The 26113-nt window shown below is 40.1% G+C and overlaps 1 protein-coding gene across 5 annotated transcripts in view; it reads left to right on the forward strand.

Moving 5' to 3' along the window:
* Positions 1-26113, forward strand: part of GPR155 (G protein-coupled receptor 155) — a 48946-nt gene that overhangs the window by 11793 nt on the left and 11040 nt on the right. For all 5 annotated transcript variants that reach the window (XM_019553672.1, XM_019553673.1, XM_019553669.1 and 2 more), the window contains 12 exons: positions 3540-4048; positions 9535-9934; positions 12524-12689; positions 14192-14347; positions 16635-16718; positions 17028-17148; positions 19092-19176; positions 19264-19354; positions 20506-20719; positions 21386-21493; positions 23392-23522; positions 25261-25356. In XM_019553672.1, coding sequence (XP_019409217.1) covers positions 3586-4048; positions 9535-9934; positions 12524-12689; positions 14192-14347; positions 16635-16718; positions 17028-17148; positions 19092-19176; positions 19264-19354; positions 20506-20719; positions 21386-21493; positions 23392-23522; positions 25261-25356 — 2115 coding nt within the window. In that variant the 5' untranslated portion in view covers positions 3540-3585. The remainder of the gene's footprint in view (positions 1-3539; positions 4049-9534; positions 9935-12523; positions 12690-14191; positions 14348-16634; positions 16719-17027; positions 17149-19091; positions 19177-19263; positions 19355-20505; positions 20720-21385; positions 21494-23391; positions 23523-25260; positions 25357-26113) is intronic.

The raw sequence follows: 26113 nt of genomic DNA on the forward strand, positions 1-26113 counted from the left end.
ATCTTGCTGGGATCCTATGACCCCAGCTGACTTCCTGCCCTTTGGGCAGGGGGCTGGACTCGATGATCTCCCGAGGTCCCTTCCAGCCCTGCTATCTATGAAATCTATGAAATCTATGTGAATAACTACAAAAAAAAATTCACCTTTTGCACATTGAAAACTTGCTTTGTTGTTTTTCTTATCAAGTTATACCTTTTTGTCCTTTCAACATCAAGCTATGTGCTGGGTACATCCGCCCACATGTGTATTTTTGTCACTCTGCTCTGCTGTATGTGTACAGTATTCATAGATTCATAGATGCTAGGGTCGGAAGGGACCTCAACAGATCATCAAGTCCTACCCCCTGCCTAGGCAGGAAAGAGTACTGGGGTCAGATGACCCCAGCCAGATGCCTGTCCAGCTTTCTTTTAAACACCTCCAAGGTAGCCCATTCCAAATTTTGACCACCCCTACCATGAAGAAGTTTTTCCTGATATCTAGCCTAAATCTGCTGTCTCAGTTTGTGAACATTGTTCCTTGTTACCCCAAGAGGCGCCCTGGTGAACAGAGCATCTCCGATCCCTTGCTGCATCCCCCTAATGAATTTGTAGGCGGCCACAAGATCACCTCTTGCAGAGGATGAAGGGGTCCAGGTCCCTCAGTCTCTCCTTATAGGTCTTGTCCTGTAAGCCCCTAACCATACAAGTGGCCCTCCTCTGGACCCTCTCGAAGTCTATCAACATCCTTCTTGAAGTACGGAGTCCAAAACTGGACACAGTACTCCAACTGCAGTCTGACCAGTGCCTCGTAGAGGGGAAGCATCACCTCCTTGGATCTGTTTGTCATGCATCTGCTGACGCATGATAAAGTACAGTTAGCTTTGCTGATGATTTCATCACAATGGTTATTAATTGTTGATGGTGGGTGTGGTTAGCAACAATGACCTTTAATGGGAACACAGAATTAAAAATCAAAGTTTTCTCTGAAAAATGATTTAATTTGTTATAAACAAAAGTTTAAATTGGACTAGACTGAAGTATATCATTCACTTTGCATTTGACAGTACACTGTACATAAAGTGTTGTTCAGTATATGTTTATGCGACATCTTTGGCACTACTAGGAAGAGAGGCACATGAACAACCTACTTACACATCAAATCCAGAAATGCAGGAGTGAAATTCCTGTGGAGGTGCTTCCTGCGGCCACTGTGAAGACTGCTTGAGTGGCTATGGGAGATGCCCTGAATTGCTCAAGCATGGCGTGCTTGGATGGGAGCAAGTAGCTAAGAAAAGATAGGGAGGGAGGACATGGGCCCCAAAAGGCTTTGAGAATGAAGACGAATTGTGTAGGTATGATGTCCCAGTAGAAGGATGACAGAGAGATGAAAGAGCCAAATTGACAAGCTAGGAAAGCAATCTTTGCAGTAGCGTTTTGGATTAAATTGTCTGAGGCAAAATTGCATTTGTTGAGGCCAGATGCAATAGTGAGCAAGATGCCAAAGGATGAGAGTCTGGACAAGAGTTTATTTTAGAACTGTTATGCTGTAGGAATCTGCAAGACTTAAATGTAGCCTGGATGTGACAATTTGAGTGAAGACCCAGTCAAATATGTCACCCAGATTACATTTCTGAGCATCACTGGCAGGATGATGTTGTCCGGTGATTGAGAAAGGAGGCAATAAGAATGGCATGCTAAGAGATTAAACTGCCGAGCTTGAACTGACAGAATGGCATAAACAAAGAGATCTTTGAGAGCCAGGCCAAGATTTTAATTTGGAAGAAAGAAACAGGTCCAGACTAGAGAAATCAGATCTGTGAGTCATCCACATAAAATGAAATTCATGTTTATGGCTGAGGTTATTCAGGCATAAAATGTAGAGGAAGAGCAACACAGGACCAATGATAGAGCCTTGTGGGACTCCCACAGAAAGCAGAGGTTTCGTCTTCAGCAAGCTCTGAAGGAAAACATTTAAAGGTGGGAGGAGAACTGGGGAAGGGCAGAGTCAGAGAAACCATGGAGATGGCAAAATTTCAAGAGGAGCATGATTGATGCTATCAAAGGCAGGTGGAGAAAGGATGAAGATGGAGTATTGATTCTGAGATTTGGCTAAGAGGAGGCCATTAGAGATTTTGGTAAGGGATGTTTCATGTGAATGCGGTAAATGGTAACTGGAATGGAGAAGGTCTAAATCATGGATTCTTTGTCTGTTAAATACAAGGCACTCTCCATAACTTTCCTGAAATTGACAGCACCCTGTTGAGAACTAGTGTAAAGTCTTAGCTTATCTACCTTGGCTTATCTCCAGGTTGCCATTGCCACACAGAACTCCCACAGCCAGTTCTAGATTTTGCAGAAGCTGAATGTGACTGTGCCCTATACCCAAAGAATTTCCCCAGAAGCTTTTGATTGTAATTCCAATTTATTAATTGCCAGCCAGGAAGGGAGGGGAGCAAAACCCAGCTCAGACAGGAGTGCCTGCTTCTACTGCATAGCTGCCTGAAACAGAAGTGTGCAGGGCATTTTCGCCTAGCAACAGCAGTGTCAGCACCATGGTTTCTTCAAGGGGTCTCCAGCAACTTAAGTGCCATGGCACACCGGTTGAGAACCACTGGTCTAAAGAAAGGATTGGAGGAAAAGAACATCAGAAAGTGATTGAAAAGTACACTTGGTAAGTATAGAGATGAAGTAATAGTAGGAAAGGGTATCGGGGCCATGGTTGGTTTTTCATGTCAGAGAGCTGAAAGCATTTTGTAGTGTGAGGTAAGAGCCAGAGGTGAGCAAAGGTAGGAAAGGGAATGACAGTAGATGTGTAAAAGCGGATAATGCGCTTATTGGCAAGTGAAGATGGAACAGAGAAAGGAGGATGAGAAACTTTTTTGTCTGTTGAAGGGAGGAGAGAATTGCAGAGCAGGGTGGAAGGTTAGTCAAAGGTAGTGTTAAGCAAGTTACTCCTATGTGCTAGATGGTAGTGTGGCAGTCTGTTTTCAAAAGCAGTGTTATATATGATCTGACAGACCTGGCTATGTTAAATTAAACTAGTTAGTTAATTCTGGTCCAGTAAGAGAAGTGCCATAATTTTACATCCTGTTGCTTCATGGTAATTTTGTTTTTCAATCAGAAGAGCTAAAATTACCTTCTCTACCCATGCCAAATCATTTTTTACATTTGAGGTCATGATTTGTGTTTTGGTTTTAATGTTTCAGTTGACATTTTTCTTAGAATTTAAAGTAGATTTCCTTCTGGATTCGAGCAGTAGCATTAGTTGTACAGCTCTTCACTTGGTGAATTTTGTGTGCTTGCTGCTATCAGTAGACAAGAATAATAGTCAAGAGGCAAGGATGTCTTCTTGGAATCCATCCAAATGATTTTGAAGCTTTTTATTTAATGAATTTTTTATTTCTCTCTCTTCAGAGTTGCTCTTTGGACATATTCACAGAATCTGGCCTGCTGACAGAAACAAGGACTTTTGGAGGGGACTTAGAAATGCATTTTAAATAATCAGACAAACACCCACTCCAAGTTAATAAAGTGTTTGTGCTTTTCTCATTTCTTTTACAGATTAGAACATTCTGTACTTTGCTTTTGAAACAAGCGGCAAAAGAAAATGGATGGCTTTTCAGACTACAGTACAAAGAACTTCTCTTCAGCCAATATGTCTAATGTCTCATCTGGCAAATTGGACTACCAATTCAACACCACTGGTAGTCCTCCTTCAATGTCGATAAGTAGGCTTTTCCCAGCCCTGTTACAGTGCTTTGGCATAATCCTTTGTGGATATATTGCTGGAAGAGCCAACATCATCACATCGACTCAGGCCAAAGGTCTGGGAAATTTTGTCTCCCGCTTTGCACTCCCAGCTTTACTATTCAAAAATATGGTAGTACTTAATTTTTCTAATGTGAACTGGTCCTTCCTTTACAGCATCCTAGTTGCCAAAGCTTCTGTATTTTTCTTAGTCTGCATTTTAACATTATTGGTAGCCAGTCCTGAAAGTCGATTTAGCAAAGCGGGTTTGTTCCCTATTTTTGCAACACAAAGCAATGACTTTGCACTGGGATATCCAATAGGTAAGAAGTTACTTATACTTTCTTGTTTTTTTAATGTTGTTTTTCTCTGTTTAGGCATTTTGCTTATGCTTATACAGTTTTATGCTCTTGTATTTCTTAATTTGAGATGTCTTACAATCTGAACTGAAATCTTAAGCTATGTAATACAGCCCTCAGGCTTGTCTACCTGGGGAAGTTACTGCAAAGTTAGGTGAGGTATAGGATGAAGTAGCTTACTCCATTTTTAAAGAGGAGGGAGAATTTTATATACTGTTACTTGGCATACATGAAATGTAGCTTACTTAAAACAGACTATATTTAAAATAGTGTTATATGTACCATTACTGACATGGCCATGATTAATTAAATCAAGGTTGTTTAAGAAACTTTTAAAGTGAATACATTGCCTTGCACTTACTGCCTACTAACAGTGCACCATAAAGGTTTAATGCAGAGTAGCTAGTGCACGGCAAAAGTCACATCCTGTATTTTCCATAACCTGTCTTGGAGAAAAGCCCTCAGTGAAAAAACTGCATACATTTACCAGCACAAAGTTATGCATGTGGCTTCAGAAGTGTTGGCTAGATGTCTCTGGTGCTAGAAGAGCAGGGTACAGAAACTTTTAGTTTCTAATCTGTACATTCCCATCTGGTATGTGAGAATTTACCGTCTGTTAGAGGTGAAGATTTTTTGTTTGTGGTATCTTTTGACCAATGGCATGGTTGGGATAGATATAGACAAGCTTTCAAATGCTAGGCCTTCTTCAGGTCTCTTCATTTATTCTCTATCATCTGTCAGTTTAAGTGGCAGATCCTATTCTTAATTTTAATTCTATTTTTAGATTTAAAGAAAAGTATTAATCTCTACTTTTCTGCTCATTCATGTAGTCACTTACCACCACTTTTGGGAGGCAAGTTTTTTGTAGTTCTCACTGCTTGACTGCTAATGTACTTTTTGGTGATTCATGCAACATGTTTATTGCACATCCCACATATACTTGAAAGAGTGTGTTTTGTAAGTAATGCTGCATTTTTTTACTTTTAAAGACCTGTAATATTTTATAAAAGCTTTTTAAAAATAATTTTACAATTGTATACTTTCAGCTGAAGTTCTGTAGAAAACTTCAAGAGTTAGCACATCTGCAGATTAGGCAGTGATCTTGAGCGATAATTAGTTTTAAAAAAACAGTGAAAAGCATCTGCTGGTTTCCAGACAAATTTTGTGATTCTTTTTTGTAGCTACTTTGTTCTATTCCTTTAAAGGTTTTCCTGTCTTGTGCTGTGTAAAAGTTCCTCACGTACAAAAGAATCTGACAGGTGGTATGGACAGACATTCATTGAAGTCCTTCATATCGCATTCCAATTTGGAGTGCTTTAATGCCACACAGACATAGAGGCCAGGTACAGACATTACACTTATAGATTCATAGATGTTAGGGTTGGAAAGGACCTCAATAGATCATCGAATCCAACCCCTGCATAGACAGGAAAGAGTGCTGGGTTCAGATAACCCCAGCCAGATGCCCATCCAACCTCCTCTTGGGAGAACACCACCTCCCTTGGGAGCCCATTCCAAACTTTGGCCACTCTAACTGTGAAGAAGTTCCTCCTAATGCCCAGTGTAAATTGGAAACCAGCCTGTACCTGTAACAAAACAGAAGTTGGACACACACAGACTAAGACATCATACTGGGCTTAGAAAATCCACTTGCTTCTGAAAAATGGGAATCCTCACCCAGACAGGGAGTGGCTGATGTCACTGTCTGCAAACTATAATTTTATTTCAGTTAATTTACAAGGGCTAGAATTATTCCGATAACTTTCCAGTTGTCACCTGATTATGGTGATTTGATGTGTTTGTTTTGAGTTCCCCCATAGCCTATAGTTCTGCGGAACAGCTTAAAACCTATAGTTTTCCTTGACAGTGTATCAAGATTTTGTGGCTGCTTCTGGATGATACTTCTGAACATTCACAGGAGAGTTATTCATAGGACTGGCTGATCCAGAAATGGAGGCTGGATTCCCTTGTGTGCTTCACAGCAGGGGTGGAGGTGGTGGAGCTGCATACTACAGACACTGTAACACCTTAGGAGGTTCTCAGGGGTTTGGATGGAGAGAGTGGTTTACCTTTTACAGCTAATATGGGAGAGATTGCATAATATAGGGCTCAAATATAACTAAAGCTTGTACATAAGTTGGAGGCAAAGACAGCCCCTTCCTAGTTGCTAGTAGGTAGGCTGGTTTCCAACTGACAGCATATCCCTAAATCTCACTTTTGGGCTCCCTGCTGTTGCATGTTTACTTCTGATTGATGGATCTAGTTCCTCTAGAACTATGAATATTTCCTCCTCTGAAATATTTTTCAAGTCGAAGCTCAGCTGTCCTCATAAACCAGAAAGCATTTCTAGTATGGATGTGTTTTCTGTTACCAGTGCTACACTTGTGCTGACATAGCTATTGTTTCCGCTGAATGAAACAAGGTGTACCACCAAAAGATCAGCTTTGCAGGTATAAGCTGTGTCTACACTACCAAGTTTTTGTTGGTACAGCTGCATCAGTCATAAATTGCACCTCATCACAGTTTTGACTGACAGCTGTGCCAGCAAAAGCTTGGTAGTGTAGACCTGGATCTAGCATAGTCCTGTTTTGTACATAGTACCAGTACTGTCCTTGGTTTGAGTTCTTTATAATACCTTCACTGAGCTGTTTTTGCCCAAGGCTCTTCAAGTCCTTGCCTAGTGTTTTGTTTTACTATATATTCAGAAATGTGCTGGACATTCTGAAGAAGAAAGACCCAGTTCTTTCATTGAAGAGTTTGCAATTTAAGTAGACATGACATAGCAAGGAGAGTGCAGATTGGTTTATGCATCTTAAATCTGACAACAATCCTGAGGGGATTCATGTTGCACTATTTGTAGTAGCTTGATCTTCTGCATTCAGTGAATTTTGGCTAATCATTGATTTGTTTTGCACTAATATATCTTTGAATTTATACTCCCTTTGTGGTACTAATTAATACATAGAGTATCATATATAATAATGCTATACGGTAAGTACAACCTGATAGTTTACACTTGTTAGTCATCTATCAGCAGTAGCGTAATGGGGGAGTGAGCATGGCACCAGCCTGGGCACTGGCTGTTGAGAGGGCGTGCCCCCCCTGGAGTTCTTGCAATAGCTGGAGAAGTTTTACACTGTCCAGTCATAGGAATTGGGCAGGTGCTGCCTTCCACCCAGCAGTATATCTGGGGCAGGAGGGGAGTGAATAGGGCACCAGGGACAGCTCATAGGGATTCCACTGCACAGGGCTGCTGCAACCCGAGCAGAGGCTGCTACAGCAGCAGCAGTAGAAGAAACTGCCTTCGCTGTCCCGAGAGCTGAGGCAGATAAGACATGGCGACCTCTCCCTTCTCTTATCTCTGCCTGTCTCCAGTGGTCAGCAGACTTCCTCCCTGGGCACCGAATGAGCTCTCTATGCCTCTGCCCATCAGGCAAAGCACACAAAGAGATGCCTAGGCCTATGTGGCAGATCAGGCTAGGCATGCCAGTTTTTGTAATCAGTGGCACACAAGTGGCCAGCATTACAATGAGCCACTTTCAACTCCCTGACCTAAATGCATTTACAGCTACATCAACTGGTGATTGTCTTTGGTACAAGTCTGGAATGAGGGTTGAACTTGTCCGTTTGGATCTGTGGCCTTAACTGCTCTCCTGCCATGCTCCATGCTCATCAGTAGTTGGTTACATTTCAAAGTGAGCAGAAACATAAGCAAGAAAAAAACTTGCAAAGCAGGTCCTTAAAATGTGCTGGTAACATTCGAGAACTTATGTGATTCTGTAATGTGCAGCAGGTGTAACTTTTTCATCTCAAATGCTGAACAACCTATAGTGTAGGGCATGTGATATTGCTTGTAGCACAACAGTGACTACTGGCCTTGTGTGAATAGGGAAGTATTCGATTTGGATTTGGATTCAGCCGATTTGGAGGACAGTGATTCGATTCAGTGGTTTGAATCACTGTCTCCATTCAATTTGGCCAAATCAGAATCAGAGATTCAGTGCTGATTCAGAGATTTGGATTGGCTGGGGAGAGGCAGGCACAGCCAGTGGCTGCAGGTTCTCCTACGGCTCCTCCAGGTGTGCCTGCATCTCCCTGGGCAGGGGGAGCTGTGGGAGGAGCTGCCATGGCTGCCCTACCCAGCCCCATCCCATGCCTGGCCCCAACCTAGTCCTGGCACTTAGAAAAAAAAAAGAAAAAAAGCCCTGTACTCACCAGCTGCAGCAGTGAGGCTTTGCGGTCTCCTGGCAGAACTCCCCCCTCACAGCCCTCACTCCCCAATCACCCTCCCCCCACCTGGCCCTGCTCCTGATGGCTGCCCTGCCCGGCCCCAGCCTTCCAGCAGTTAAAATAAAAAAAGGGCTCCGCACTCACTGGCTGTAGCAGCGGTGGTCAGGGCCTCTGAGGGCTTGTGGCAGAGCTCCCCCACCGTGCAGGCTGGGTAGTGTGGGGCAGCGGGGATGGCTTTCTAGAATTGCCGGCACCCGCGCAGCAGTTGCCCCGTGGCACAGGTGCAGCATACCTCGGCAGGGCACTGCACCCTCTCTGGGAGCTGGGGTGGCTGCAGCAGTCAGCCAGAGCCTGGGACTGCTGAGCCCCAGTGGCCCCAGCTCCCAGATAGCTGCTGGTGAGTGTGTGGCTTTTTTGTTGTTGTTGGAAGGCTTGGGCCAGGCAGGGCAGCCACAGGGACTTCTTCTGCAGCTCTCCCCAGCCGATCTGAATCTCTGAATCTTTTCCAAATTGATTTGGAGTCTTCAGATTCGATTTGGACCTTTTAATGGGTTTCCCAAGTCGATTCGGATTCAGAGATTTGGCTGCCAAATCAGGCCAAATCTCCTCTGAATTGAATTGGCTACTGAAGCTTCGCACAGCCCTAGTGACTACCTACAGACATGCAGTTTCTTCTGAGAGTGTCACTGCTCTCCCAGGAGAAATGCAGTGTATAGGCATTCATGATTGGAAGAATGTCCCAAAAATGGCCATTCTGGCAGAAAAATAACTTGGGAATAACCCACGTGAAGTAGTTCCCAGCAGAATCTCTCTCAGGAATATGAATATCTGTATAGGTACAGTAAGTATTACAGCACTGATTTAGAGTGAATAGCTCTGCTGTGCTTCTTAGATATTCATAGAACTGTTAAGTAACACTGGATAGTTGATAACTGTTAACAATATATATTTTAATATATGTTTTTATTGTTTATTATTTCTATTTTTATTTTATTATTTTTCCATTAATTTCTCTGGCCTAAAATGGAGTTTCAGGTTGCTTTCATTTATATCCTTACAATATCATCTACCACTAGTTGTAAATGTTCATCTGTTAATGTGGTTAGCACAACAAAGAACAATATTTTTGTAGTTTTGTGAGAACAATAGTGTTTTAATATGAATATCTCTTTATATTGTGAAGTATAGCCAATAATTACTTCCCTTTTCCTGTTTTCTAGTTGAAGCTCTGTATCAGACCACTTACCCAGAATATCTCCAATACATTTACCTAGTGGCTCCAATTTCTCTTATGATTTTAAACCCTGTTGGATTCATCTTCTGTGAAATCCAGAAATGGAGAGAGAATCGTAGTACGTCACATAACAAAATCAAAATAGTGGGACTTGCTTTGCTTCGAGTGTTGCAGAACCCAATAGTATTCATGGTCTTCATAGGAATTGCCTCAAATTTTATTCTTGGCCAGAAGATTCCAGAATACCTTGAAAACTTCCTTGATGGACTAGCCAGTTCATTTTCTGGTTCAGCACTTTTTTATCTTGGACTCACCATGGTGGGACAAATAAAAAAACTGACAAAGGGTATGTTTATTGCACTGATTCTTCTCATCACAGCTAAACTGTAAGTTTGACCTATTTACTTTTTGCATTTATGGTCTTTAGTATTTTTGTGGATTTCAGCATTCTGAAAAGCTTTAAAGGGACAGGGTCAAGATTATTCCGTTTTTCTTGAATAAATCCATAGCTTTTATTTTTAATAGTTAAAATTGTTTGGGTAACTTTTTGACAAATATACTCTTCAGCACCCTACATTATGCGTTGCCAACCGTTTGCAAACACAGGCTGCAGCTTGGAACCCTGAGGTCAGCTGCTCCAGCAACAGTGAGCAGAGGCTGCAAGGGGAAGAGCAGCCCCTCCATGGGGGCTGTAACAGTTGGCTGGAGGGGTGAGGTGACAGTTAACAAAATGTGAACCAGATTGAATGGCTGAGTAATTGGCCTGCCCTTAGTAAAATGTGGACCAGACCACCCTTTCATGGGCTGGATCCAGTCCCACTGTGGGCCAGCCCCTGCTCTGAACTGTTTGGTCTTCATAGGTAATGAAACTGAATTATTCAGCTTCACTTGTTCATAGTATTTCATAGAATAATAGTACTGGAAAGGGACTGCAGGAGGTTGTGTCCAGCCCTCTGCTCAAAGCAGGATCATTCCAGTCTAAGGATGCAATTGGATGTAACAATTTAGACATTTCTAAGGGCTAGCTGTTCTAACATTATAAAAGCCTACGTCTGTCTGTCTGTAACGCTCTATTCACGCTCTGATTGGCTGACAGAAACAAGCATGGGAGAGTGCCACCATGATTCCATGAGGACCGGACAGAGGGTGGGGGAGCTGAGGCCAGCAGCGCTTCTTGCAGGGGGCAGGGTAGGGGAGCTGAAGCCAGCCAATTTTTGATGGGCAATTGGTTACTACAGATATACTAGACCTTTTAAAATGTTCCAGAAGTGACTGAAACACTCCATCGTCTAAAGAAGGCCAATTTTGGAAGTAGTATTATGAAGTGTTTCACTTCTAGTTACATGTGTACAGGGGCAGCAAGCGGGAGATGGGTTGGGGTTGGGATTGGGGCTGGAGCCAAGCATTGGGGTTCCCCCCTGTCAGCTCCCTGCAGCTCCCATCGACTCTGGACCTGGGCCCGTCAACCCCAATGCCCTCTAAGAGGGAGAGGCAAGGTTTAGGAGAGTTTGGGAGCTCCCTCCACCCTCCTTGCCTGTGCTCCAGTGCACTGTTCTTCCCACCCCTCTAGTTCCTGTCCCTATGAGGGGAAGAGGGAGTGGAGAACTGAAAGCAGAGCTCTCAATTTGGGAAGTACTTAACTGTTATTAATGCTTTTCTTTGCTTTGTGTAGATCTTTTTCCTTCCTTTTCTCTACAGGCTCAGAGACCTTTTTGTTTGGTAATATTGGTCAAGATTTTTAAACCTAGTTGCCTAAAACTTGTCTTCTAGCTCCATATCTGAGGTCCTAAAAATAGGAGGCCTAACTTTTTCAAAGGTGGTAACATGCCTGTTTATTGATCTTAGCTCAGCACCTCTAAAAATAAGTCATTTATATTGACATACATAAATGTGAGGTTGTATAAAAAGCCTTTTAGTATATGATGGCAAAATGGGTTTATATGGTAGAGATTCCAGTTCTCAGTGTAACTTATGCAGATTTATTTGTTGCTTTTTTATTTCAGATGGTGTCAGATATTTGGTATTTGCATGTTAGTTTGTGCCATTAACCCTGTTTCAGGTTTACAGAAAATCTCTTGAGAATCTAAGCTTACCACCCACAAAACTTTCCCATCGGGACTAGTTGCTCACTGTCTTTTTCCTGAGAGAGGGCAGAATGCTCCCAATTATTTAATTTCAATATTTGTGGACAAAAAATATTTTTATCTGCTAGCATCCTATTCACCATGCCATGCTTGCGTGGTGATATTTTTCTGTCTGCAGCCTGTGGGGTTTCCTCAGTTCTAATACAGTTGTCCCCAAGAGTAGCTGCCACTATACAGCAAGTTTTCCCCAACTCTGAGAGCAAGATATACAGATTACCTAGCTTTCTGTGGCTTTGCTACTCTAGAGACTGCCTGGGAGATGATGGGAATGCTAAGAATAGAAACGTTCCCATTGTCGCAGCCCCAAAATCATGATAAGATCTAGATTGTTTTCATCCACGTAGTCCAGCTGCCTGAAATAAGGAGTTTTTTCTAGATTCTGGGCCAAATTCTAATCTCAGTTGTACTGATTTAAAAAAAAAACCCTCCCTCACTGATTTCAATGGGCATTATATCTATCCTTAAAACTGTAATATGCTCTAAAAGATTTCTGGTGGTGAGTCTGAGATGGGAGTCTGAGCTTTTATTTGTAGCAGTTCATATAAATGTGTTGCAGTAGTTGGCCAGTATGTAAACTGACAAATAAATCAGTTTTACTGTCTTTCTTTAAAAATGGTGTCACCTTCATTTGGACATTGGTATATGCACCATTGTAGGCAGGGGGATGCAGCTGTTAAAAATAAATGCGCTCTTTTTCTCTGTATATCATTAACAGTAGTATTCAGACAACCTTAAACTTCCCTAAATTCCTTTTCTGGATAGAGCAGAATCCAGGAAAATGTGATTAATTGACTAACATGTGTCCCTTGTTTCTCTCCTTTTCCTTTTCAGACTGATGATGCCATTTCTCTGCAGAGAAATGGTGGAATTGCTGGACAAGAGTGACAGCTTAGTCAACCACACCAGTTTATCAAACTATGCATTTCTGTATGGAATCTTTCCAGCAGCACCAGGCGTGGCTATCTTTGCATCTCAGTTTAACATGGAAGTAGAAATTGTAGGTTCTTAATGCTTTACAAGCCCAGCACTGACCTTTGATTTTAATTTTATTGAGCAATAAAAAAACCCTTTCTATCACATTGATGCAGCTGGTTTGCTTACACTCTCTAGAAATTAGTATCTAAATTATATTTCAGATTAATAATTAAACTGTACCAAGGCCTTTTCTGCTTTCTGTTGCATATGTTCAGCTTGCACGTTCTTAAAGGAAGTGCTGTTCCTAGAATCTACACTGAGAAGATGTAAAAACTTAAATCGTTGACATGTGGGATTTTTAGAAGTTTTCAGCATTAACCTCACTCTGCTGCTGCTGAAGGCAGTGTCACTGTTGGCTTCAGTGGGAGCAGACATAGGCTAATACTGAATAGTTAAAAATCTGATGACCTTTACTCCCTTTTGGTTCAATAATAAGATAAAAATTACATTCAGCTTTTGTTTCTTATTTAAGGGACACCAGTGCAATTTACTTTCTGGGTGTAAGATACAAATACGTTTTCAGCATATAACTTGTTTTATAAAGTAAGACAGGCTCTTGCAGTCATTATGAATGCCCTTTTCTGCCACTAGAAAACTGCCAGCCAGACGCTATGGTGGGAAGTTCTGGCAGCCAATGTACATTTTGTTTTCTTGTGGCTGCTATCCAGAGGTCCCCATCTGGATTATTAAAAATGCTGAGAGAATCTGGGAAAGAGCATGAACATGGTGCTGATGCTCCCTTGAATCTGGGCATGTGGTGATGCTGGTAAGAGCATTTAGCATAGTTACAAAATCTAGTTCCATATGCCTGGATGTCTGTAACTATTTGGATTTTTCACTTCTTTCTGGTTAAAGGAATATTAAAATATTTCACTTAATATTTAAAAATACCAGAAAAGTAAAAATAGCTGATTGTAAACTTGAATTTTGTGTCTAATGAGTGTGGCAATATCTGCTTTTAAAACAGAGGGCTGTCATATGAGTAGAAGCTACAGTTTCACTGAATTCCAAGTGTGTGGAAACCCTGGGAAACCAAATTATAAGTAGCTTCAATGCATCCATGGCTGCTGCTTCTCTTTGAGTTTGTGGGACAGCTCAGGCATTTTTTTTCACAACAAAATATTACTCATTTATTTCAGATATAAATCTGTAGTTCAGAGGGAGGGGCTGTACTCAGTCATTCCAGTCCTGCATTAAAATTACTGGAATGACTCTTACTGGCATGGGGAAGCATAGTTAATGTGTAAGAATTGGCAGAGGTGGACCTCCAAATTGTAGTTACTTTAGAAGAGACTTGTTCTAAATGTTCTAAAACTTTCAACTGATTCTTAACTATCTTCAAAAAATGCATGTTCCCTCCAACTTATCACCTAATTTTTAATAGTCCTCTGTCCATATGATCCAGTGACTATAGTAGAATTGCCTATGGTATTTTAAATCAGGGTTAGCGCAGATGTTGCTTTCCTAAAAACATTATTTAATGAGAGATCTGATATTTTTACCACTGTTGATTTCCATTTGCAGATTACCTCAGGAATGGTGATAAGCACTTTTGTGTCTGCTCCTATCATGTACGTTTCTGCTTGGCTGCTAACCATTCCATCTATGGATCCAAACCCACTAGCTTCAGCAATCCAGAACGTTAGCTTTGATATCAGCATTGTCAGCCTTGTCTCCTTGGTAGGTATTGGCTTCCATTGCAGTCTGGCAAAGGAAATATAAAACCACAGTAAGTGGTGGTATGGTAGTGGTTTATGCAGACAACAAGCCAGGAGATTGAAAGATAAAACTGATATACTTCTTCACTCCCATATCCTGTTTTGAAAGGCTGAAGGGTGAAAAGAGAGATAAAAGCTCATACTGGAATGGTTAAGGGTCAACTGTAAAACTAATGTGAAACTTAAGTATTTGTCAAGTTGATTTTTGATGGTTAGGGCACCAAAAAAAGAGGCATGGGGAAGCCAGTGATTGGTTCCCAGTTCTTAGCTTCAAACTTCCAGTGTGACCTTGGGTATGTCATTTAGTTTCTGGCGTCTGTAAAAATAGGAGTCATATTACCTCCCAACTTCCCAAGTATTTTATGAGCGTGAATATATTGAAGAAGATGAGCTGCTTGATCCTATGATGGGGGAACATGTAAGTGCTTAAGATAAAGATTGGAGCCCACTGTATGTGGACTGACTGCCTCTGAAGTTTGGGTCAGTGAGGACATTAAATGTGAAAATTGTTTTTGGTTTTTTTTGGAAAATTCATGCCCTAGCAATATCCTCTAGTTTCCTAGTTCAGCTAGGAAAGCTGAACAAGACACCCCAGTATGAATCCTGTTGTGACGCAGCTACCCAAGATAGCTTTTTTTCAAAAGATTTCAAATAAAACTTCTATTCTTAATTGTTCTGACAGTCTGATTCAGCATGGTTATGAGCACAGTCCTGTCTAGCAGTGCAGCACATTTTTTGAATGATCTCACACTTGAACTAGAATATAGGGCTGAGAGGGGCCTGCGAGGCATCAAGTTCAGTCACCTGCAAGGACAAGAAAACCACTTATTTAAAGGATACGCAAGACTGTATTTTTCTGAGTCCTCTCATGCACCTCAACCACAAAGCACCATGGGGAAAATAGTCCTACAGCATGTTCCATGTAAAAAGCCAGAAAAGGTTTTGTTCTGTCATTCCAATGGGAGAGAATTTTTTTGGTTAGTATATGCTCAGTTGATCCTAGGAAAAGAACCATGCTTGGTGCTGTAAAAGAAGACAAAAAAATCCTATGGTCCTTGTCCATCTGACTTGACCCTTAAGAAGAAAGACATTACAAACCATGTGTATAGATGAGTTCATAATAAACAAAATTGTCCTAGTAGTCTCTTAGAGAGTTTGCTTCTGGACTTACAAATGCCAAACCATCTTGTATTTTGTTATGTCAGTATTGTTGACCTAAATCCTTGAGTATTTAAACAAAGACTTAAGTCTCAAAGCAACAGAATACAGAGTTGGTCATTGACTTTTTCATTAAGAATAAGGTAACACAGCCACAAATAGAACTTGCCACTTGCCATCACCAGGTCTTGGTAGGGTTTAGATAAGGACGAAAAGGATAGGGGCTAAGCCAAACAAACTAAAGAAAAGTAAAAGGAAAATAAGCCAAAGTGGCAGATTAGTACATTGCCAGCAAATTAGGTGGCTTTCTAGCCTTTTCTATGCTCTTAATCTTCAGTGGCAAGTAGCTCAAAATAAAAGAAATAGATGCTTTAACTTGCACTCCATTCACTATTTATGCAGCCTCACCTGGAGTGCTGTATTCACTTCGGAGCACTTTAAAGCAAGACATGGGCAAATTGAAGGACTCCACAGCAGAACAACAGAAATGATTACAGGTTTAAATGATATGAAAAATTGTAATAATTGGGATTATTTAGTCTGGAGAAAAGAGAGCTGAGAAGTATTTGATTTAATCTAAAGAAACAACAAAGCTGTGATATAGAGGGTGCCCATCAGTTGTTCACAGGGGATAGGACAATAAGGAATGACTTTAAATTACAGTGAGGAAAGATTGGATATTAGGAAGAATTTTCCAACTATGAGGGTGGTAAAGTACTGTAACTATAGAAATTGTGGAATTTCCAATATTTAAGTACAAAATAGGCAACACTGGGCTGGGGTGGTTTAGATAGGGTTGATCCTGCCTTGAGAAGGGCCTTGGACTGAGTATCTCCTGAAGTCCCATCCAGCCTTATTTTTCTATTTCTGTGTGACTCCCTTTCTCCAGACTCAATTACCCGTCCTCGGTGCATAAAATCACTCTGGCTGTGGGAATAGCAGCCAGTGGTTTAGATCTGGCTGTTCCAAAATTACTATCCAGAAACATAGTAAAAACTAAAGGTTTGTCCAGTATTTAATTTCAATCTTTATGTGCCTAGGTATTCATCTTAATTTTTAACTGTTAATTTGAATTCTTCTGTTTCTTCCAGATATGGTCTCTGGCTGTCATTCTTTTAAGTAAGAAATATAGACAGCTTCCTCATATGCTTACAACAAATTTACTTGTTGCTCAGGTTAGTATCATGTAAAATATATATATATTCTGTGCGTGTGTACACGTTCTGGAGTACTGCATCCAGTTTTGGGCTCCACAATTCAAAAAGGATGTGGAGAAGCTTGAGAGAGTGCAGGCTGAGAGCCATGGGGCTCCTTAGCCTGGAAAAGCGCAGGCTCAGGGGTGATCTGATGGCCACCTATAAGTTTATCAGGGGTGACCAACAGTATCAGCAAAAGTGAATTATGTACCTGTTCTACACTAGATATTTTTTGTAACATTTTGCCTTCAATATTAAAATGATTGGAGCTTCTCTCTTCTTTTACAGTTTATTGCCTGTGTTGGAATGGTGACGTGGAATTTCATTATTAGGGAGAGAGACATCACTGTGCAGATCATCATATTTAGCTTGCTATATAGCTCTCTTTATAGTACCTACTTGTGGACGGGTAAGTTAGAATGTGACTAATTTCTGATTTTGCATAATACAGATGGGTACTAAAGCATGTAATTAACATTCTGGAGTCATCTTTCTTACATCTTATATTAATGATTTAATCATGTCATAAATATTCCCAGTTCTACTCAGTAGTAGATCGATGCAAGGCTGAAGTGTCCATATTGTATGACTTCAAAGCCCCACTTTGGTAATTTTTAGCTCATTGATAGGTTAGAGAATGGAGACAGTGGGTTATTGCTGTTAGTGTAGGCCAGGCAGATGAGGAAGATGGAAACAGGGTATCACGTTGGGCAGTAGGGAAGCCAAATGAAAAGTGATAGAAGAAATGAGGCAGGAGGCCTGAGGAGATTAAGAGGAAGGTGACCTGATAACAAGAACAGGAATCTTAGTTACGCTAGCTAGAAATCAAGGTGCTCCATCACATTGGTTTTGTGTTTCAATGTCCAACTCCTTTTTCTACTTGGAAATGTAGGACAGTCATCATTCACACACAGTTGTAACATACCTTTTATGCTGATTGTAGAAATGTGTGCTGGTTAGGTTTCTACTGTAAACGATGCAAAGCCTAAATGACTACATAACTAGACTTACACTTTTCAAGCTTTTTGTGGTCCGTGATGAAATATGAATAAGCATAGAAAATTGCTTGTAAGACGTGTAGCCATTCTTTAAAAGGACTTTTAGCTCTTTTGCTACTTAATCATACATATATCTCATGCATATGTATGACTTGGTGCACTTGTATTATGTACCCACTCCTGTAGATTTGGATTCTTGCACTGTCTTACACAGAATGAATGAATTGCTAAATAGCTGGGATTGTTTGTACGTAGGGTTTTGGCTTGGATCTATGGTGTCCCACCAAACAGTTCGTACATATACTTAATCATACATACCAGTGTTAAGTTGGCAAACTCTGCCCTGGCATGCCTATATTTTGCAAGATATTTCGTAATGGGGATAGCTGTTTGCTCAACACTTTTAAAAATCTGACCTCCTGTTTATGCACTCAGGGATTTCAGGTCCCAGTTTGGTTCCTTGTTTCTAAAAATTCTACCCACAGTCATACTTTCTCAAAAATTATGTAAGAATTTTTTCAGTATCCTTATAAATAAGCTTTTGTGCCTATAACATGCTTAAAACATCTCTTTAAACTTTTCTTAACCTTAATATTAAATGTGATGGAGTTTTTCATATTTTTAAAATACCTACCTAGGTAACCTTTTTAAATTTTGTTAGAATAAAGCTGGAAAATCATTGTGGCTTATTTCTCTGACTTAATATATTAATAATATTAATAATAATAATATAATTTGAGGATCTGGAAAGAAAAAACTATCCAGCTGCATGAAGTGTAGTTCAGATTCTGTAATGCTTGTAGTACGTTGAATAATAACTAGCTACAGTAAATTCTGTTATCCAGCATCCCTGGGGTAAGGGGATTGCCAGTTGCATAAAAGTTCCGGTTATTTGAAATAACCCAGCAGGGTTTTCAAATACCACGGTGTAGTGGGGTGTGGTCGTGGCTGCATGCGGAATGGCAACAGCGCAGGGTGGTGAGTGCAAGCTCCTCTCCCCCCCCCGCCCCCCCCATGTCTGGCCGGTGGAGTGGGGAGGGGGTGTGGTGGTGGTGGCCACACACAAAACAGCGACAACGCAAGGTGCTGGGTGGCAGTGGCAGTCACTGCATGTGTCTTTTCCCCCACTCCCCCCCACCCCGCGTTCAGTCGGCCGGCTGGAGTTAATGGAGTATTCTGGTTGGTTAAGTACCAGATAGCAGAGTTTTTCATAAGGATCATAAAAAAGTCAGGCTGGAAGGGACCTCAGAAGGTCATCAAGTCCAGCCTCCTGCTCAGGGCAGAATCACCCCTGACTAGACCATCTAGTCTAGTCTAGACCATCACCATTTTATTGTACTCTGTTTTTGTTTAGGTCTCCTGTCCTTCTCTTTATTCATGTTAAAGAAAAGAGAAGTGTTAAAAATTCCTGCTGGATACATCATCCTGACAGGATGGGGGTAAGTTTGTATGAGGATTTTTTTCTAGAGAAAATGTGAACTTGCCACATAATTATTTTTGACGCTTTTTGTATTTTGATGTTTCAGCATCCCAACACTACTAGTGGGTATCTTATTAATTCTTGGTGAACGTAACAACGATAGCATCGACTCAGCATTTTTTTATGGCAAATACCAGGTATGAATCTGTTCTGCTTCCACCTTTCCTGATACCTGTTTTGTCCAATACATTATAGAGAAAGTGTTTATATTCTTTGTTTGTTTCGTACGTAATTTAAAAACTTTCCTCCAAAGCATGTTTTGCATTTCTAGCAATACCAGATACTTAGGTTAAAAGAAGTGCAACCCAACTTGGAGGTTGTGGTTATTAAAATATATGTATAACAAACCATTGTGGAAGTGTGTTAGAAATAACGATATTGACATTTTTGGTAACACTGACTAGAAACGAGGGCAAATAGACCTCTTGGGAGGAAAGAGCATGGGCTGGATAGCTTGGGAATAATAATAAAGCCCTTCCCTAGTTTAACAGTGTGAATCTGGCATAGTTTGGTAATTATCTAAAACTGTTACTATCTAATGGGTAAATAGTTGTCTTGGTCAAGATCCTAGTAGAAGATGCAGTAATCTTATATGGACATTTACATGACAGTGGCTAGTATCCTTGTTCAAGTCATGTCAACGAAGCCAAGAACTGAAAGCATCTGGAGTATAAACTACGTTTTGCTCCTTGCATCTTTGGGGTAATATATACAGTGGAAGTGTACCTTGGTAATGTATCTTTTCTATGCATAGAGAAAATTCCACAATACAGACCTGTCATCTGCATTGAAATAACTTTAAAATGGGTGGATGGGTATTGGTGACAGATTTGTCAGAAGGAAATATTAATGGGACTCCCAGGTAGAGAGGAGTGGGAAATGGAGCCTGGCAGGTAAAAAAAGAAAATGCTGTTGTCCCTGGGATTAAGGTGTACTTGGACAGAATCTGAAAAGAGGAGGAATGGTCCTGGGGCAGAAGGAGAAGGTGTGAGATCTGGTAATGTGGAAAGAAGATCCTGACAGAAAACAGGTCAAAGAAAAACAGTTGTTCAAATTATCTGTATTAAAAAAATCAGTGTGGCCAGGTCTTTGAAGTTCACCTCTTTAGCCATAAAACTTAAGGGTAGTTAACACGGAAGTACATTTTGTCTACATTCAGATTTACTTTTTGGTATAAAGGGTTCTAGATTCGAGAATATTATAGATATCAAATGTAGAATTTTAATGCTCTTTTGCAGTTTTTTTTATATTCAGGCATATCTCTTTGTCTGTCTTCTGCCTTTGACAGATAATTACTACAGCAGTGACTCTATTCATCAGCTTATTGATGTCAGGCATTTCCCTTATGTGTATGAATCGAAATAGACAGGAATCAAACTATGAAGTCTTAAGCCCATATTCATCTAATAGCCAAATAGAAGAACCTGAAAGAGAAAGGAATGAAGAAAGCCAGGCATCAGTTGATAGCTCCCAGACTTTCACAGATATCTCTGCAGAAAGAGGTACAGAATAGGGGAGTTGGGGATAATCCAATTTAACTTATAGCTAAAAGAAAAGAAAACTTGTTTTCATTAATGCTTAAAAGTGCTAAGCTGTTGGGATGTGTTAATATGTAAAGACCTAGAAAATTGTATTTGGATTTCTGTAATATATTTTAGGGGAGCTTTCTTCTTTATCATCATATATAATACTATGTGTATGTGTATTTAAAGTGTATAATGGGGTATATGTGATATCCACATCATTAATTGTATTTATCAGGTATTTTTTACTATTTATCTGCATCTGGCTGTGTCTCTGAAGACAAACCAGACACCTACAACATGTTTACAGATTGCTTAGTGGTTAAACCATTCCTTATTTTGCTTAATTGGGTTTACTTTTCTTTATCAGTCATAATCTCCCCATTATTGTCTGCAGCTGACAGTGCTTATGTTGCTCCTGTAGTTGTAATGTCATGTTGAACAATTCTGTATATTAGATATCTGAAGTTGTTCTGCTCTGAATTGGAAACTAGAAGACGGTTCTTAGGTACTCTGGATTTGGGATGTATGCAGAGACACAGTACATGCTGTTACTCTTCCATTTAAAGCTATACGGATAATTTTCTCATCCATCACATCATCTGAAAGAGGCTATAACTGTTCCTATATTTTATATGTTAATAGGTTGCTGCTCCTGCCAAACAGTGAATGGTGGATTACGCTGCTCCAGAGAATGTGAGCCAGTGTCAAAAGCTAATACTAATGGTAGTGAGGATCCTTCAACTGAGATGGGTACAGTGATAATGTATTCTCACCTATTGTTCAGACTATTACACTAAGTTATTTAGTATTCCTGTGAGAGATGTAACATTGAATTTGGGATCTCACTTTAGCAACTCTGACTGTCCTCTAACTGAAGGTAAAATTTAGATACCTGGCATCAGCTTAACTTATTGTAATTTACTGCCTTCCATCAAAGACTATTATCAGTAGTTTCTGATGTCCAGGACCAGCAATTTGCAGCAGCCAGTTTGGAAACCTGCAAAGAATGCAACTATTTGAGAGGATTTGGCTTCTATTTTTTCAATGCAAGTCCTCTCCAGTGCTGTGTGGCTGTCACAATGAGCTCTATCAGCTCATTGTTAATAATTGGAGTTCTGGAGGCCTAACCTCAAACCCACAGAAGTCTCTCTCTCTCTCTCGATTTCAAAGGGTTTGGAGTTAAGCCCTGTGGATCTAATTTTGCCATTTCATGTGATATTCTTCAAATATTTAGACTTCATTTTGACTCCACCATTTTGCAGTTTACCTTACCTACCTTTGTTTTTGGTTCCCAGAGGGTTTCTGACATGTAATGAGAGCCCTTGGTTTAAGCTACTTCCATTTCAGTAACCCGTAGTCAGTTATTCACACTGTAGCCTTCCTCTGTAGTGTGTTTTTGCAAGCAAATTCCCTTCCATACTGTTGGCACAAGCAACACATTTTCAACGCATCTGACTCTGAAGTGAAAAATATTTCTCACAGTAACACCTCAGTAAAGACTGATTCTACACAAAATTACATCACAAGGGCATGTTTTATTGGTTTAAAAAAAGCACTGCCTTTTTAACTTCAAGACCTTAATTTGCTCAAACTTTTGAAAAATAGTAGGCATAGCCATGCAGGGAGCGCTCAGCTAAAATTGGGATTAGAATGAAAGCAGTTAGGTTCAGCTTCAGTGATTGCCAGCACTGCTAGTACTCCTATTGCAGCTGCTATGAAAGATGCCCATTTTCACCTGTGTAATACAACTGCATCATGCAGTTATTTTACTGCCATCTAGTGGCAGATACTGAGAGCTCCCAAAGTACTGTGAAAAAACAAATATCCATTTTGTAAGCTTATTTTTAGCTCTGTTTAGTTGGTTGGGATTATTGTAGTATATTTCAGTATGCGTCTTAAGAAATCTAATAAAATGTATCCAGCTGCATTGAGTTTGCATATTGACAGAAATAGGAGGAGATTCATTGGTTGATGAAGAGCAAAAGAAAACTAAGCTTTACAGCAAAAATTAAAAGTGATACTATTTATTGAAATATGTCTTTCACTGTGTAATAAATTCTGCAAAACTTACTACTTTAGTGTTAGGTATGATATCTCTGTGCTGAGTACTACTGAACACTGTGAGTGTAGAGATGTAATTTCAGGAAGCATACTTTTATTTTATAAGATTTCCTTAATTAACTACAGAGTGAGCATATGTGCCAAAAATCAGCCATCATGCAGGTTGGTTGGGACAGGTGTCTGAGGAATTCATTATCAAAGCTAGCTTTAACATTTAATGTACACACCCTTAGAATAGGAATTTAAAGCTAATATATGTGTGGGTTATACAAAATAAAAAATGTTTTCTCATAAATTTGGAGGCAGAAGCTGTTCGAGATTAGTGTGTGGTGGGGTTGGGGAGTGGTATTTCAGCTGTGGGTAAATCACCATGCTACTAAATATGTAAAGAGGAAAGACATTAGATTACATAGGCCACAAATATGGTAAAAATTCTGTTTGCAAGTTCTGCTTATTCACATCCTTTTCCCATCTCTCACCAAACTTTCTCCTCCATATTTTTTAAAGAGCTGCTATAAGATAACTGGGTTCTTGACTGAGTGTTATACAAAAGACCTAATTATGAATTCTGATTGACTTCTTTGCAGATCAGTGTGCAAACCAGTGTAGTGCTCAAACCTGCATATTGGCACAGGAAGAACAACTTCTACAAACTGGAGACAAACAGCTGGCTAGACATGTGCTGCTGTGTTTACTTCTCATCGTGGGCCTGTTGGCTGTAAATTTCCTCTTTTTGACACTGATTAAATAATTGTTCTGGGATAATTTACTGGGAAAGCTACATAAACAGCCCAAGTTCTGTTTTTTGTTTTGTTTTTATGAAAAAGAACTTCTGGGTCTGTGTTTACTTAGTCTGTGGCATTACATTCAATGATTGGATAAGTCCAGGTCACTTTTAGCAAATGCTCTAGGGAGGAGCACAATACAAGGATGTGCATAGAATGAACTACATGAATATAATTGTTTCATAGATATAGATATAGACACACACACACACACAGAGTAAAAGCTTTGTTATCTAGCATGAGTGGGGTAAGGGGGGTGTCGGTTATCTTAAAATTCCAGGTATCCGAGAGTTATACCGGTCCCTGCTGCGCACAGATCCCTTCCTGCCTCTTCCTCCACACCCGGTGTGGGGGGCGCACACATGCATGCTCAGCTTCCCCTTCCTCCCCCCTCAAATTTTCTCCCTCTGTCTATGTGGATATCAACTAGAATGGCTCCCAGCAGCTCCTCTGTCGGCAGCATCACTGACTGTAAACAGTAGAAATACTTGATGTGCATGCAGGATAGACTGAGCAAAAATTCTGGTTGCTAAAGTGAGGATTTGTATCGGGGTATATTGAAAATTCTGGTTAATAGAGTATTTCAGTTAGTAAAATGCCAGTTAACACAGCTTTTACTCTGTGTGTGTGTGTGTGTGTGTGTGTGTGTGTGTGTGTTGTTTTACGTTAAATGATGTAAGTTCCTGATCACACAGATAAAATAATACACTGGACACTTCAGTAGTGCAGGATTATTTATTGTCTTCCAATTAAAAAGCTGAATGGTTATCTTCTGCTATAAAATATGTAGGTGCAAGTGAGTCAGGCTTTATAGATCTGCCTTGCAGATTCTTTGTTATTGATGGCAAGGCAGGAGAAGGTATACCCAGTTTGATTATTAGAATACAAGTTATACATGTAAGGCTGACTATAAGAAAAATGCATCATTTTTGCTAGTAAATGGAGCACAGAAATGAAGAGGCAGCAAACATCAACATCATGGTGATCCATGGTGTTATTATTAACATTTTTCAGCATTAATTAAATTATTGATCTTCTAAATATTAATTATCCATTGTTGTATACAAATATAAATACATTTGTGGTTATTTTTTCATATGGGATGGCTTAGCCTGGCTTTTGACCCCCATTTTGAGTTTTACTAACAGGTACTCAAATTCACAATGTTTTTTTAAAGTTGTAGAAACTTGAAAAAAAATCCCATTTTAAAAAGAAACCCTATTACTATTAAAGAAATTACTTTTGCTTATCAAGATTGTGTAGCACTGAAGCACATACCAGCAATGTTATATCTCTTAAAACTTTAATAAAATTAAGAGACTGTCAAAAACATTGGTGCTCAGTTCAGCAGGAATATTTGCTTTCTCAGATTTGGAACAGTCAGTGATTAACTAAGTATGCACAAAGCATAATCCACAAGAACAAACTCCTTTTTTTTTTAAGGCCATAAAGGGTGCAGAGCCATCCACATTAGTGTTCTGCTTACTTACCTTTAAAATTTACTGGAACATATGGCCCCTTTTACAGCTACAGAAAGAATACATTTGGTTACTTATTTTTTCAGTTTTTGCATTTGTTGGAAATGACTTGTTGCATTAAAGACAGTAAAATTGTTTGGGGTTTTTTTGTTTATCCATTTTATAATGCTCAACTTACAATTTTTTTTAACAGAATCTGTCCAGCTGCTTCTGGTGGTTGTTCAACCAAGAGCCAGGAAGGCTGTATGTGGAATTGCAGTTCTTTTGCGCAGTATTTAATTTTGGACAGGTACTTATCAGTCTCTGCTTTTGAAATTGCTTGTTTCTGGGTATCTGCTAAAGGTAAGAAGCTGCCATTTTTGTACATCTTGGCAGCTGGCAACAATTCTGTACTGATTGAAGTGTCCAGCATGCTGAAATTCCCTATCTTCTGCTATTATTTTGTTTTACTTTCATTGTTTTGGCTTCTGGTTTCCTGAGAGTTTTCAGTTTTACATAATGTTTATGTACACACTGGGGGAGAATTGTCAAAGACACAAATGGCAGCTGAGCACCCAGTGCCTAATGCAAGGTCCTGTCTACAGGGAAAAGATGCACCATTAAAACTCCAGGGTGTGAATTTATACCGGTCTTATTACCCTAGTGTAAAAGGCTGAATGTATATTCTTAGTACAGCATAACTGTGGCTTATTTCAGTTTAGCTCATGGTGATGAGGAACAAATTTAATTAAACTAAAATAAGCCACTGTCAGGGTAGAAACAGACATTGCCTAACATTTCATTTCTAATACCATAGAAATTTTTATGGCCACACAAATGGTGAGCAAATAGGTGTTCCTGCTCTGTTGCACCACATCAATCCTGCGCACCCAGGGAATTACCACCCATTATTCAGCCCCTTGAGTCTCCAGAGCACCTAGTTTCATAGTTTCTAGGGTCGGAAGGGGCCTGAGGAGATCGAGTCCGACCCCCTGCCATGGCAGGAAAGAGTACTGGGGTCAAATGACCCCAGTGAGGTGTTCATCTAGCCTCCTCTTAAAGACCCC

This window comes from Crocodylus porosus, unplaced genomic scaffold (assembly GCF_001723895.1).
Source record: "Crocodylus porosus isolate Cpor-Errol unplaced genomic scaffold, CroPor_comp1, whole genome shotgun sequence".
Taxonomy (NCBI): Eukaryota; Metazoa; Chordata; order Crocodylia; family Crocodylidae; genus Crocodylus; species Crocodylus porosus.